This window comes from Pan paniscus, chromosome 10, assembly GCF_029289425.2.
Source record: "Pan paniscus chromosome 10, NHGRI_mPanPan1-v2.0_pri, whole genome shotgun sequence".
Taxonomy (NCBI): Eukaryota; Metazoa; Chordata; class Mammalia; order Primates; family Hominidae; genus Pan; species Pan paniscus.
Window position 1 is genome coordinate 129,392,300 of NC_073259.2, and position 16,153 is coordinate 129,408,452.

Consider the following 16,153-nt stretch of genomic DNA (forward strand, 5'->3'; position numbering starts at 1 on the left):
ATACACTGTATATTTGGTGATAGCATCTCACACCTCTGAGCTTTGGACCCTTTCTTATTTATTTTTATTATTATGTTTTTGAGACAGAGTCTTGCTCTGTCACCAGGCTGGAGTGCAGTAGTGTGATCTCGGCTCACTGCAACCTCCACCTCCCAGGTTCAAGTGATTCTCCTGCCCCAGCCTCCCGAGTAGCTGGGATTACAGGCATGCACCACTATGCCCAGCTAATTTTTGTATTTTTTTTTTTAGTAGAGACGGGGTTTCACCATGTTGGCCAGGCTGGTCTCCATCTCCTGACCTCATGATCCGCCCGCCTCAGCCTCCCAAGCTGCTGGGATTACAGGCGTGAGCCACCGGAGCCGGCCCCCTTAATTTATAATCACCTTACTCATGATGAATTCCTGGACGTAATTTATCATCATCCCTCATTTATAGAGTTAAATATAGAAAAAAAAAAAAAAGTGCCCATGCAGAATATATAAGAAAGCCAACACCTAGAAAGGGACTGAAAAATGCTCCTGGTCATTGGTCCAAAAACTATGAAAAAATCTTTTCCTTCTTAATCTCCAGTCAGGGACCAACAAGTCCTCGTGAGCAGCCACAGGAACCACAAGCGCTGGTTCAGTCCAACAAGGCAGGGAGGCCTCAGAAGAAAGTCCAAGCCTCATACAGACCTGCACTGACCACCCTGGAGAGATCTACCAATTCCAGGAAGAGCTCTTGTCTGAGAATAGGTGCTAAATGAATTTACATAATGATGGAGTGTGTACAATTTCTAATCAAGATATTGGCAATTTTGCCCAGAGAGAACATAATCTGAGATGCTTGCACTAACTTGTTAGCAAAATACCCATTTATTAAGAAAAAGTTGGTGTCCTTTGCTACCAAAAGGGAAGAAAAGGGGAATAAAACAAATACGTAGTTAATAGCAACAAAATAAGACAAACTAATCAGAATGCTGTTTATTGACAAGATAGGGTGTCACAAATACATCATTTAAAGGGAGAGAGGGGACATGAACAAGTCCAAAATCTTATACTCTGCACAGCAGCCCAGCAGGGATGTCCTCTCTAGAGATGGTTTATCAAGGGTACCCCATGAGAGGGCAGTTCCTGATGCAGCTGCCGGAAGAGCATCGCACACCGGTTCCTCTCCTGGGTCTTCCCCAGGGTATGGTAGAGTCTGGCCTGGAAGTAAACGACGTCCCTGATTCGCTCTTTGCAGTCAACCTTTGCAAAATAGTTCTTGGCTTCATTGAGGTTCTCGATGGCAGCCTCCAGAGCTGACGGAAAGGGGAAAATAACACACACATTTAACTCAACCCTTCACGTATAGTTTTCAAAACGTGGTATTTAGTTTTATTTGTTCAACAACTACCAGAAGATTCTTTTATATTCTCCATTCTTTGAGAGAGAAAAAACAAACCACTAGGGTGAGGTTTTCAAACAGGTCTTTAAGACTGGGCGAAGTGGCTCATGCCTGTAATCCTAGCACTTTGGGAGGCCGAGGCGGGTGGATCACCTGAGGTCAGGAGTTCGACGCCAGCCTGGCCAACATGGTGAAACCTCGTCTCTACTAAAAATACAAAAATCAGCCAGGTGTGGTGGCGGGCACCTGTAATCCCAGCTACTTGGGAGGCTGAGGCAGGAGAGTCACTTGAACCCGGGAGGCAGAGGTTGCGGTGAGCTGAGATCATGCCGCTGCACTCCAGCCTGGGTGACAGAGTGACTCCATCTCAAAAAAAAAAAAAAAAAAAAGGCCGGGCGCAGTGGCTCACACCTATAATCCCAGCACTTTGGGAGGCTGAGGTGGGCAGATCACAAGGTCAGGAGTTCAAGATCAGCCTGACCAACATGGAGAAAGCCCTACTAAAAATACAAAAATTAGCCAGTCATGGTGGTGTGCGCCTGTACATATTCAGGAGGCTGAGGCAGGAGAATTGCTTGAACCTGGAAGGCGGAGGTTGCAGTGAGCCGAGATCACGCCACTGCACTCCAGCCTGAGCTACAGAGTGAGACTTTGTCTCAAAAAAAAAGGTCTTTAACTCCTGACTTCTAGCCTGGTACTTGGCTCTATAGGGTTAAAATAGCCATTCACTTGTCCTCAGTCTTTCTGCCAAGCGTGCATGTGAAAGCACTTTAAATGCTGCATGAAATTTTAATATATATTTGTGAACACTCAGAACTTAAATGCTGTCCCAAATTTAATGTCTTTTCTTCTTCTGGGTCCTAAACTTTCAATGCTTTCTGGAATAGCATTGCCTAACAGTCTTCGTACAGCTTCCTACCTTCTGCTTTCTTCGGCTGATCATAGGAAGCTGCTGAAGCCACCTGGCACTTGGCCACTAAGAACATGGCACGACCTTTGTCCAGGATAGCCCCGTCAGCCAAGATGGGCTCGATGGCCATGTGGAGAAGACTTAAGGCCTGTTCTGGGATTCCAAGAATGAGCTGAAAAAGAAACATCATGGCACTGTACATACCCAAACCCACTGCCCTTCACCAGGAAGCGTTTCGTTTCTGGCAATTCTCTCCTGAATGGCTATCTCTGGCTTACCTTTTACCTGACATGTACTACGTTAAAACAGGAACCACATTCCTAGAAAACACAACATGTGACAATCTGATTTCAGACTATGACAAATATAGCAGGGGGCGGTTATTCACACTATGGAAAGGTTCCTGTCTTTACAAAAAGATCCAGCATTAATATCCTTTAGCTTGGTGATTCTGAGGGGTTGAACTAGGTGGGAGAAAGGTAACAATTCAGAAAATAACTCAAAAGAATAAAGCAAAAGAAACAAGAGATTCAGGTTGGTGTTAGTACATTTAAAAAAAAAAGAGAGAGAGAATTAAAATGGTACACTAGAGCTGGGCACAGTGGCTCATGCCTATAATCCCAACACTTTGGGAGCATGAGGCAGGAAGATCACTTGAGGCCATGAGTTCAAGACTAGCCTGGGCAACACAGCAAGACCCTGTCTCAAAAAACAAATTTAAAACAATTAGCTGAGCATGGTTGCACATGCCTGCAGTCCCAGTTATTCAGGAGGCTGAGGCAGGAGAATCACTTGAGCTCAGGAGGTCAAGGTTGCAGTGAGTCACAATCGTGCCACTGCACTCCAGCCTGGGCAACAGAGCAAGACTTTGTCTCAAAATAAAATAAAACTAGAAAACATCTACTTAACACACAAGAAAGCAGTAATGGAGGAACTGAGGGACAAAAAAGATATGACATATAGAAAACAAGGCAGGCGCAGTGGCTCACATCTGTAATCCCAGCACTTTGTGGGAGGTGCAGGTGGGCAGATCACTTGAGGTCAGGGGTTCGAGACCAGCCTGGCCAACATGGTGAAACCCTTTCTTTCCTAAAAATACAAAAATTAGCTGGGCATAATGGCACGCACCTGTAATCTCAGTTACTTTGGTGGCTGAGGCAGGAGAATCACTTGAACCCAGGAGGTAATGGATGCAGTGAGCAGAGATCACACCACTGCACTCCAGCCTGGGTGACAGAGTGAGACTCCATCTCAAAAAAAAAAAAAAATCAAATTAGAAATAATGACATTAAAGGCAAATGAGTTAAACTCTCTAATTAAAAGGCAGAAATTGTGAGAACAAACTTTTTTTTTTTAAAGTATCCACTGTATGCTGTCTACAAGAGACTCACTGTAGATTAAAAGACACAAATAGTACTTTAAAAATTAGTCAGGCATGATGGTGCTCTCCTGTAGTCCTAGCTACTTGGGAGACTGAGTTGGGAGGATCCCATCAGCCCAGGAGTTCAAGGTTACAGTGAGCTATGATTGCAGCAATGCACTCCAGCCTGGACGATGGAGTGAGACCCTGTCTCTAAAAAAATAAAATAAAGACACAAATCAGCTGAAAGTAAAAGGATAGAAAAATATTCCATGCAAACAATAACCAAAAGAAAGCTGGAGTGCCTATATGAGTATCATACAATATAGAGTTTAAGTTAAAAGCCGTTACAAGAGACAAGGAAAAAGGAGGACATTATATACTCATGAAACAGTCGATTCATCAAGATATAACAATTATAAACAAACCAAACAACAGTGTTCCAAAGCACATGAAGCAAAAACTGACAGAACTGAAGGGAGAAATAGACAATTCAACAATAATAGGCCAGGCACAGTATCTCATGCCTGTAATCCCTGCACTTTGGGAAGCTGAGGCAGGTGGATCTCTTGAGACCAGGAGTTTGAGACCAGCCTGGGTAACATGGCAAAAACCCATCTCTACAAAAATATAAAAAATTAGCTGGTTATGGTAAGGCACACCTGTAATCCCAGATGCTCAGAAGAGTGAGGTGGGAGGATCACTTGAGCTCCGGCAGTTGAGGGTGCAGTGAGCCATGATTGTGCCATGGTATTCTAGCCTGGGCAACAGAGTGAGACTCTGTCTCAGACAAAATAAAACAAAACAAAAACCACAATAATAGTTGGGGAGCTCAATATCCCACCTTTCAATCACAGATAGAAAAATTAGACAGAAGATCAGCAAGGAAAGAGAAGACTTGAATGACACTACAAATGAACTGGCCCTAACATATATATATAAAGCATGCCACCCAATGATACATTAGAATACAAATTATTCTCAAGTGCATATGGAACACTTTCCAGGATAGACTGTGTTTGGGCCACAAAATAACACTCAATAAATTTAAGAATGAAATCATACAAAGAACCTCCTCTGATCACATTAAATCAAAAATCAGTAACAGAAGGAAACCAGAAAATTCACAAATATGTGGAAATTAACATACTCTTAAGTAACCAATGTGTCAAAGAATAAATCACAAGGGAAATTAGAAAATGCAATGAGGTGTATAAAAATACCACAGACTCCGGCTGGGTGCGGTGGCTCATGCCTGTAATCCCAGCACTCTGGGAGGCCAAGGCGGGCGGATCACCTGAGCGCAGGAGTTCAAGACCAGCCTGGCCAACATGATGAAACCCCATCTCTACTAAAAATACAAATATTACCCAGGTAGCCAGGCACAGCGGCTCACACCTGTAATCCCAGCACTTTGGGAGGCCGAGGCAGGCAAATCACGAGGTCAGGAGATCGAGACCATCCTAACACGATGAAACCCCATCTCTACTAAAAATGCAAAAAAAAAAAATTAGCCTGGTATGGTGGCACATGCCTGTAGTTCCAGCTACTCAGGAGGCTGAGGCAGAAGAATCACTTGAGCCTGGGAGGCAGAGGATGCAGTGAGCTGAGATCGCGCCACCGCACTCCAGCCTAGGCGACAGAGTGAGACTCTGTCACAAAAAAAAAAAAAAATTACCCTAGTGTGGTGGTACACGTCTGTAATCCCAGCTACTTGGGAGGCTGAGGCAGGAGAATTGTTTGAACCCAGGAGGCGGAGGTTGCAGTGAGCCAAGATTGTGCCACTGCACTCCAACCTGGGTGACAGAGCAAGCCTCTGTCTCAAAAAAAAAAAAAATACACAGACTCTCATTTATGAAATTTGTGGGATAAAGTACAAATTTATGAAATATAGTTCTCAAGGAAATTTATAACTGTAAAGGCCTACATTACAAAAGAAAGAAGATCTCAAATCAACAAGCGAATCTTCCACCTTAAGAAACTAGAAAAGAGGCTGGGCGCGGTGGTTCACGCCTGTAATCCCAGCACTTTGGGAGGCCAAGGCGAGTGAATCACCTGAGGTCAGGCGTTCAAGGCCAGCCTGGCCAACATGGCGAAACCCCGTCTGTATTAAAATCACAAAAATTAGCCAGGCGTGGTAGCATGCGCCTGTAATCCCAGCTACTCGGGAGGCTGAGGTAGGAGAAGTGCTTGAACCTGGGAGGCGGAGGTTGCAGAGAGCCAAGATTGCACCATTGCACTCCAGCCTCGGTGACAAGAGCTAAACTCCATCTCAAAAAAAAAAGAAAGAAACTAGAAAACGAAAAGCAAACTAGACCTAAAGCTAACTAACAGAACCAAGGAAAAAATAAGGATTAAAGTGGAGATAAACAAAATGGAGACTAAGAGAACAACAGAGAGAATCAATAAAACCAAACGTTGGTTCTTTGAAGAGATCGACAAAATTGATAAACTGTTAGACTGACCAAGAAAAAAGAGACAAGACTCAAATAACCGAAGTCAGGGATGACACCGGGGACTTTACTAACAACCTTACAAAAGTAAAATGGATTATACAAGAATACCATGAACAATTCTATGCAAGAAATTAGATAAACTACGTAAAATGAACAAATTCCTAGAAAGACCAAACTACTAAAATTGACTCAAGAAATAGGAAATCTGAATAGACCTATAACAACTAAAGAGACTGAATTAGTAACCAAAAAAACTTCCAACAAAGAAAAGCCCAGGGCCAGACTGCTTCACTGGTGAATTTTACCAAACTTTAAAACAATTAACACCAATCCTTCTCAAATTCTTCCCAGAAAAAGGAGAAGAGAGAATACTTTCTAACTCATTTTGTGGGGCCACTATTACCCTAATACTAAAGCCAAAGAAAGATATCACAAGAAAACCACAGATCAACATCCTTTATGAATACAGATGCAAAAATTCTCAACAAAATACTTGCAAACCAAATCCAACAGCACGTTAAAAGGAACGTACACTATGACCATGTGAAATTTACTCCAGGAATGCAAGGTAGTTCAATACACAAATATATAAATAAAATGAAAGAAAAAATCAGGGCTGGGCGCAGTGGCTCACGCCTGTAATCCCAGTACCTTGGGAGGCAGAGGTGGGTGGATCACGAGGCCAGGAGTTCAAGACCAGCCTGACCAACATGGCCAAACCCTGTCTCTACTAAAATACAAAAATTACTTGGGCATGGTGGTGCACACCTGTGATCCCAGCTACTTGGGAGGCTGAGGCACAAGAACTGCTTGAACCTGGGAGACAGAAGTTGCAATAAGCCAAGACTGCACCACTGCATTCCAGCCTGGGCAACAGAGTGACACTCTATCTCAAAAACAAACAAACAAAAACCCATATGATCAAATCAATCAATGCAGAAAAAAAAAATTTGACAAAATCCAATACCTTTTCATGAAAAAAACACTAAATAAACTAGGAATAGAGGGAACTTCCTCAACCTCTATAAAAAACCCACAGCTAGCATGATATTTGATGATGAAAGACTGAACGCTTTCCCCCTACAGGAACAAAATAAAGACATACACTTTTTTTCTTTTTTTGAGAGGGAGTCTTGCTGTTGCCCAACCTGTAGTGCAGTGGCATGATCTCGGTTCACTACAACCTCCAGCTCCTGAGGACTGAGTTCAAGTGATTCTCAGTCCTCAGCCTACCTAGTAGCTGGGATTACAGGCATGCACCACCACTACACTCAGCTAATTTTTCTATTTTTAGTAGAGACGGGGTTTCACCATGTTGTCCAGGCTGGTCTCGAACTCCTGGCCTTAAGTAATCTGCCTTGGCCTCAAAAAGTGCTGGGATTACAGGTGTGAGACACCGAGCCAAGACACACACTTTTGCCACATTTATTCAACATGTATTGGAAGTTTTACTCAAAGCATTTAAGCAAGAAAAAGAAATACAGGGCATCTAAGTGGGAATGGAAGAGGTAAAACTATCTCTATTTGCAGATGACATGATCTTATACATACAAAACCATAAAAAAAAATCCCCAAAACCTGTTACAGGTAATAAGTTTGGCAAAGTTGCAGGATATAAGATCAATATAAACTAGCAATGAGCAACCCAAAAATAAATGTTTTTAAAAATTTCATTTAAATTACCATCAAAAAGAATAAAATACTTAGGAATAAATTTAACCAAGGAAGTGAAAGATTTATATACAGAAAGCTACAAAACATTGTTGAAGTAAGTTAAAGATCCAAATAAAAGGAAAGACATCCTGTGTTCATGGGTTGGAAGAGAACAGCATTAAGATGGCAATGTTCTGCAAACTGACCTACAGATTCAAATACAATCCCTATCAAAATTACAACTACTGTTTTTGCAGAAATGAACAAGCTAATTCTAAAATCAACATATAATTGCAAGGGATGCTGAATAGCCAAAACAATCCTGAAAAAGAACAAAGACGACTCCCACTTCCTGATTTCAAAACTTACTACAAAGCTATAGTAATCAAAACAAAGTGGTACTGGCATAAGGGTAACATATAGATCAAGGGAATAGAATTGAGAGTCCGAAAATAAACCTATATATCTACGATCAGTTGTTTTCTTTTTTTTCTTTGATCAACTGGTTTTTAACAGGGGTACCAAAACCATTAAATGGGGAAAGAGGAGTCTTCAACAAATGGTGCTAGAATAACCTATATCCGTATGCAGAAGAATAAGAGTGGAGCCCTATCTCATAGTATATACAAAAATTAACTCAAAATTATTCAGACTTAAACATAAGCATTAAAACTATAATACTGTGAGAAGAAAACATAGAAGAAAATCTTCATGACATTAGATTTGTCAGTATCTTAGACATGATACCAAAAGCACAAGCAACAAAAGAAAAATAAATTGGACTTCATAAAAATTTTAAACTTTTGTATATCAAAAGACACTAACAAGAAAGTGAAAAGACCAAACACAGAACAGGAGAAAATATTTGTAAATTATATAAGGGTCTAGTATCCACAATATATAAATAATTTTTACAAGTGAACATCAAGAAGATAAACAACTTAGTTAAAAAACAGGTAAAGGATCTGAATAGACATTTCTCCAAAGAACATATGCAAATGGCCAATAAGCACATGAAAAGATACTCAACATCATTAGTCATTAGAGAAATGCATATCAAAACCACAGTGAGACACCCCTTCATACCCACTAGGAAGGATGTAATAATTAAAAATGGAAAATAACAAGGGTGGGCAAGATTGTGGAGAAATTGGAACCCTCATACATTGCAGGTTGAAACAAAATGGTGCAGCCACTGTGGCATTTCCTTAAGAAGTTAAACACAAAATTATCATGACTCAGCAATTCCGTTCGTAGGCATCAAATGAAAACAGGTATTCAAGCCCGGGCGCGGTGGCTCACGCCTGTAATCCCAGCACTTTGGGAGGCCGAGGTGGGCGGATCACGAGGTCAGGAGATCGAGACCACCCTGGCTAACACAGTGAAACCCCATCTCTACTAAAAATACAAAAAAAAAAAAAAAAAAAAAATTAGCCGAGCGTGGTGGCGCACGCTTGCAGTCCCAGCCGGGCGCGGTGGTTCACGCCTGTAATCCCAGCACTTTGGGAGGCCGAGGCGGGCGGATCACGAGGTCAGGAGATCGAGACCATCCTGGCTAACACGGTGAAACCCCGTCTCTACTAAAAATACAAAAAATTAGCCGGGCGTGGTGGCGGGCGCCTGTAGTCCCAGCTACTCGGGAGGCTGAGGCAGGAGAATGGCGTGAACCCGGGAGGCGGAGCTTGCAGTGAGCCGAGATCGCGCCATTGCACTCCAGCCTGGGCGACAGAGCGAGACTCCGTCTCAAAAAAAAAAAAAAAAAAAAAAAAAAAAAAAAAAAAACCAAAAAAAAAAAAAACAAAAAAATAGCTGGGCGTGGTGGCGGGCGCCTGTAGTCCCAGCTACTCGGAAGGCTGAGGCAGGAGAATGGCATGAACCCGGGAGGCGGAGCTTGCAGTGAGCCGAGATTGCACCACTGCACTCCAGCCTGGGTGACAGAGCAAGACTCTGCCTCAAAAAAAAAAAAAAAAGAAAACAGGTATTCAAACAAAAGCTGTACAGAAATGTAAAGAGCCGCTATTCATAACAGCCAAAAGGTGGAAACGACTCAAATGCCCATCAGCTGATGAATGGATAAGCAAAATGTGATCTAACCATACAGTGAAATATTCTTCAGCCATGAAAAAGAATGAAGCACTGATATCTATTGCTACATGGATAAAACCTGAAAACATCAAGCTAAGTAAAAGAAGCCAATCAAAAAAGGCCACATTTATATGAGTCCAGTTATGCAAACTGTTCAGAATAGGCAAACTCATAGAGACAGAAACCGGTGAGAGGTTACGAGAGGCTGGGGGAAGGGAGGACTGGGGAATGACTGCTTAATGGGTACAGTTTCCTTTTCTGTGTAATGAAAATACTCTGAAATTAGATAGCAGTAATGGCTGCACAATGTTGTCAATATTCTCAAAACCACTGAAATGTACACTTTAAAATGGTTAAAGTGGTAAATCTTGTGTTACATACTTTTTTTTTTTTTTGAGATGGAGTCTCGCTCTGTTGCCCAGGCTGGGAGTACGGTGGCACGATCCCGGCTCACTGCAACCTCCGCCTCCCAGGGTCAAGCGATTCTCCTGCCTCAGCCTCCCGAGTGGCTGGGATTACAGGCACGTGCCACCATGCCCGGCTAATTTTTGTATTTTTAATAGAGATGGGGTTTCACCATGCTGGCCAGGCTGGTCTCGAACTCCTGACCTTGTGATCTGCCCACCTCAGCCTCCCAAAGTGCTGGGATTATAGGCATGAGCCACCACACCTGGCCATGTACATTTTATCTCAAGAAAAAAAAAAAAGAATCACTGAGGAAGGTGGTAAGAAACAGATTCCTTAGCTCCACCCCTAGAGATTCTGACTCCGTAGGTCTGAGGCAAGGCCTCAGGTACGAAGATATTTTTTAAATCTCCACAATAATTCTAATGTACAGCCAGTTTGGAGAACCTCCACTTTAATTAATAAATTCTTCCAGTGCATTTGACCTTCACTCATTCATTGATTAATATTTATTGAAAGCCTTCTATGTGTAGGGCCTATAAGGTACTAGGGAATATAGATGAAAATGAAGAGTCAATTCCTTCATGGCCTTTACTGGGGGAGAAACAAAACAAACATAAAATACAATTTGATTTCCAAAAGCTTTCAATGAACATCTGTGTTCCTCATTTCTTTATTCATATCCCCTTGTTGCTAAATCAAGCATCACTCTGTGTCAGCTAATCATTAATATGATGCAGGTGTTCTCACTGAAGAGGCGAGTCCTCCTTACTGAATACACAGCTCAGGAAAGCCAGTGCCACTGGAAGGTGTCAGTTTGTCACCAGGTTCACACCTCCACAGGCCTCCTTGGAGGGCTTGCACAGGAAGACTACCTTTCCAGACGTCAATATGAACAAATGAAAACTCATTATTATCCTTTCAATACTCAAACGTAGTCACAGACTCACCAGCTCTTGAGCACAAATATGTGCTATAAAAACAGAGATCGGCTTACCTGCGCAAAAGCCAAGTTCAGCACTGTTTCAGAGGCCAAGTACTGTAACCGGTACTCCTTGGAGAGGGCCAGAGCCTGCAGGAGCATGGGCAGCGCGATGGTAGGGGAGGAAGATCGCCAGTACAGCTCTGCCACGGACAGTAGGACACTGACCGTAAAGAGGAAAACACAGGATGAGAAGATCCACCACCACATCTCCGTGAGATGCACAAGAGACCCCTTACCTGATCACCATTTCTGTGTTCTTCAGTTTCTGACAATGAACCAACAATTTTTGTAAAAGCTTATGTGCCTCTGACATTTGGTTCTGAGCTTGTAATACAACCGCTTTCCTGAAACAGAATCAAAATGAACACACGTGTTTTAACTAGTCACTTTGAGGGTAAGAATCTCAATTTATTCAATTGCGCTATAAACCTCCCAAGGGAAAAAACTGTGCCTGATTTAATTTTTGTTGAAAGAGGCTGAGCGCGGTGGCTCACACCTGTAATCCCAGCACTTTGGGAGGCCGAGGCGGGCGAATCACAAGGTTAGGAGCTCGAGACCAGCCTGGCCAACATGGTGAAACCCTGCCTCTACTAAAAATACAAAAAATTAGCTGGGCGTGGTGGTGGGCACCTGTAATCCCAGCTACTCAGAAGGCTGAGGCAGGAGAATCGCTTGAACCCAGGAGGCAGAGATTGCAGTGAGCTGAGATCGTGCCACTGCACTACAGCCTGGGCGACAGAGTGAGACTCTGCCTCAAAAAAAAAAAATGTTTTTGTTGTTGAAAGAATAAATTATATGTGTGTATGAATGTGTGTGTGAGCATGTATGTGAGCATGCTGTGTATATACATACACAGACACACACACACACACACGCATGCAGGAAAAATTCTGGAATTATAGATAACAGCATGTTAATGATTATCTCTGGGAGATACTTATTTTCTTCATTTTGCTTATCTGTATTTTCTTTTTTTTTTTTTGGAGATGGAGTCTCACTCTGTTGCCTGGGCTGGAGGCAATGGTGCAATCTTGGCTCACTGCAACCTCCGCCTCATGGGTTCAAGCAATTCTCCTCCCTCAGCCTCCCAAGTAGCTGGGATTACAGGCACCCACCACCACGCCCGGCTAATTTTTTGTACTTTTAGTAGAGAGATGGTTTCACCATGTTGGCCAGGCTGGTCTCAAACTCCTGACTTCAAGTGATGCACCTGCCTCAGCCTCCCAAAGTGCTGGGATTACAGGTGTGAGTCACCACACCCAGCTGCTTACCTGTATTTTCTTATTCCCAGTAATAAATAGGAAAAAAAGTTTTTTTCTAAGCTAAAATAAATTAATGCACATATAAAACAAAAACAAAACCATTTAACAATTATTTTATTCCTGGGTTAGAGTTTTCAAGGTTTCTTACCTATAAACACCCTCTATGCTATTGAGAGCTGTGATTCCTGTAACAAGTGAATCAGCCAAATGATATTTGCCATCATTCATTGCTCTGTCAAACTGTATTTTTTGATCACATAGCATCCATAACTAGTAAGAAAAAAAACACAATTAAGTACAAAATGGCACATGTTCATCTTAATGAGTATATGAAAGTATTTTGGATTGCTTAGCAAATATTCTTACAATAATTCACACATATTCTTTTTCGGGGGGATTTAAAATTTTTTTAAAATATCTCAAGTATGTGAAAAAGCACAGAGAATAAAATAGCAGATACATGTGTGCCAATCATCAACTTTGTCAACTCACATTTTGCTTTATCTGCTTCATATACTATTAGATACCAATGAAGTCCTTTGCAAATTCTACGTCTCTTTCTCTTTTTTCAAAGTAGGCACTCAATTTGGTATTTATCATTCTCATTCATGTTTTTTATACTTTTACAACAACATATACCCTTGTCTCTAAACAACATAGAGTATGAGCCTATGTTTTTAAACTTTATATAAATAATATCATACTTGTAAGCATCCTTTGACAAGTTCCTTTTTAGCTCAATATTATTTTTCTGAGGGGAGATTATGTCCCACTTTATATTATAATAAAAGCTATTTTTATCAGAAATAAATCTATTGCCATGCAAAAGGCAGATTACCTGGGCGTGCTGACTATTAGGCGGAAATCGTTCCTTCAAGTGCTTTAACACTTCAGAAGCTGCAGCAAAACAGCCCTAAAGTAGAAACACACAATTTGATCAGCATAACCTGTGTTGAATCCACACCTGCTGTACCATGCACAGATGGTGACAGATTCACCTGTTCCCGTTCTTGATGCAGCAACCTGAGAGATACTGGTCAGAGACTCAAATTTCTTTTCTTTTTTTTTTTTTTTTTTTGGGACAGAGTCTCGCTCTGTCGCCCTGCTGGAGTGCAGTGGCGCGATCTCGGCTCATTGCAAGCTCCGCCTCCCGGGTTCACGCCATTCTCCTGCCTCAGCCTCCTGAGTAGCTGGGACCACAGGTGCCTGCCACCATGTCCGGCTAATTTTTTTGTATTTTTAGTAGAGACGGGGTTTCACTGTGTTAGCCAGGATGGTCTCGATCTCCTGACCTCGTGATCCGCCCGCCTCAGCCTCCCAAAGTGCTGGAATTACAGGCGTGAGCCACCATACCCGGCCAGAGACTCAAATTTCTAAGGGCCATTATTTAAAGGCTAATACAATTTATTTTTTAAAAAATTTTAAGACCAGGCATGGTGGCTAACGCCTGTAAGCCCAGCACTTTGGGAGGCCAAGACAGGTGGATCACCTGAGGTTGGGAGTTCGACACCAGCCTGACCAACATGGAGAAACCCCATCTCTGCTAATAATACAAAATTAGTTGGGCATGGTGGCTCATGCCTGTAATCCCAGCTACTTGGGAGGCTGAGGCAGGAGAATCGCTTGAACCCAGGAGGCAGAGGTTGTGGTGCACTGAGATCGTGCCATTGCACTCCAGCCTAGGCAACAAGAACAAAATTCCGTCTCAAAAAAAAAAACTTTTTTTTAATTACACACGTAAGACATATCCATTCTAGAAAAACACTTACAAAATACATGTAAACAAGAACAAACAAATTACTTTTTTTTTTTTTTTTTATGAGACAGGGTCTTGCTGTGTTTCCCAGGCTGGAGTGCAGCAATGGTTTGATCTCAGCTCACTGCAGCCTCAACTTCCTAGGCTCAATCAATCCTCTCATCTCAGCCTCCCGAGTAGCGGGGAATACAGGTGCATGCCACCACACCTGGCTATACAAAATCCTTTTTTTTTTTTTTTTTTGAGACAGAGTCTTGCTCTGTCACCCAGGCTGGAGTGCAGTGGCGTGATCTTGACTCACTGCAACCTCCTCCTCCTGGGTTCTAGCAATTCTGATGTCTTAGCCCCCACCTCCCGAGTAGCTGGAATTACAGGCGCGCGCCACCATGCTCAGCTAATTTTTGTATTTTTAGTAGAGGCAGGGTTTTGCCATGTTGGCCAGGCTGGTCTCAAACTCCTGGCCTCAAGCAATCCACCCACCTCAACCTCCTCAAGTGCTGGGATTACAGGCATGAGCCAATGTGCCTGGCTGACAAATTACTTTTGGGTTTTGCTGTTGTTGTTGCTATTTTTTTTTTTTTTTTTTTTTGAGACAGAGTCTCACTCTGTCACCAGGCTGGAGTGCAGTGGCGTGATCTCAGCTCACTGCAACCTCTGCCTCCCGCATTCAAGCGATTCTCCTGCCTCAGCCTCCCGAGTAGCTGGGATTACAGGTGCATGCCACCACGCCCAGCTAATATTTGTATTTTTAGTAGAGACAGGGTTTCACCATGTTGGTCAGGCTGGTCTCGATTTCATGACCTCGTGATCTGCCCGCCTCGGTCTCCCAAAGTGCTGGGATTACAGGCGTGAGCCACCGCACCTGGCCTGTTTTTTTTTTTGAGAGGGAGTCTCACTGTGTCACCCAGGCTGGAGTGCAGTGGTGTGGTCTCGGCTCACTGCAACCTCCACCTCCCAGGTTCAAGCAATTCTCTCGCCTCAGCCTCCCAAGTAGCTGGGATTACAGGCAGACACCACCACACCCAGCTAGTTTTTGTATTTTTAGTAGAGACAGGGTTTCACCATGTTGTCCAGTCTGGTCTCCAACTCCTGACCTCAGGTGATCTGCCCACCTCAGCCTCCCAAAGTGCTGGGATTACAGGCATGAGCCACCGTGCCCGGATTACATATATTTTTATAAATTACTTATAACACTGTTTACCGCATGGTAGGCATCCAGTGAATATTTGTTGAATGAATAAATCTTTCAATGTCAATAAATACAAATTTATATCATCATAGTGTTTTATCGGGAAAAGCAATTATGGTACATGAAAATAATCTGGTTTTTGATATTTTGGTTATTTCTAATATTTTCCATTTAAAAAATGCTACAATGAATATCTTGGTGCATAGAGCTTTGCATACTTTTCCAATTATTTCCTTAGCATAAAACCTTAGAAGTAGGCTAGGTGTGGTAGCTCACGCCTGTAATCCCAGCACTCTGGGAGGCCAAGGAGGGCAGATCACTTGAGGCCAGAAGTTTGAGACCAGCCTGGCCAACACGGTGAAACCCCGTCTCGACTAAAAGTACAAAAAAATAAGCCGGGCGCAGTGGCAGGTGCCTGTAATCCCAGCTACACAGGAGGCAAAGGCAGGAGAATCGCTTGAACCCAGGAGGCAGAGGTTGCAGTGAGCTGAGATCCCGCCACTGCACTCCAGCCATGGCCCCAGAGCAAAACTCCATCTCAAAAACAAAAACAAACAAACAAACAAACAAAAAACCTTAGAAGTGGAAATGACAAGCACTTTTAAGTTCTTTGAGATATATTACTAAATTACCCTATATAAATGTACCAAGTACTTTCATACCAGAACTCTATGTGCTTTTCTTCCTCTAATACTGAAGTATCTTTGCTTATATAATTGGTGAA

At 42.6% G+C, this 16,153-nt stretch overlaps 1 protein-coding gene across 2 annotated transcripts in view; it reads right to left on the bottom strand.

Moving 5' to 3' along the window:
* Window positions 1-947: 947 nt before the first annotated feature.
* The window catches only part of ANAPC5 (anaphase promoting complex subunit 5), a 44,535-nt gene continuing 29,329 nt past the window's right edge, over window positions 948-16,153 (bottom strand). For both annotated transcript variants that reach the window (XM_003832362.4, XM_008957763.5), the window contains exons 12-17: window positions 13,323-13,397; window positions 12,633-12,754; window positions 11,459-11,566; window positions 11,235-11,382; window positions 2,288-2,450; window positions 948-1,282 (exon numbers count right to left, since the gene is read on the bottom strand). In XM_003832362.4, the coding sequence (XP_003832410.1) occupies window positions 1,071-1,282; window positions 2,288-2,450; window positions 11,235-11,382; window positions 11,459-11,566; window positions 12,633-12,754; window positions 13,323-13,397 (828 nt within the window). In that variant the 3' untranslated portion in view covers window positions 948-1,070. The remainder of the gene's footprint in view (window positions 1,283-2,287; window positions 2,451-11,234; window positions 11,383-11,458; window positions 11,567-12,632; window positions 12,755-13,322; window positions 13,398-16,153) is intronic.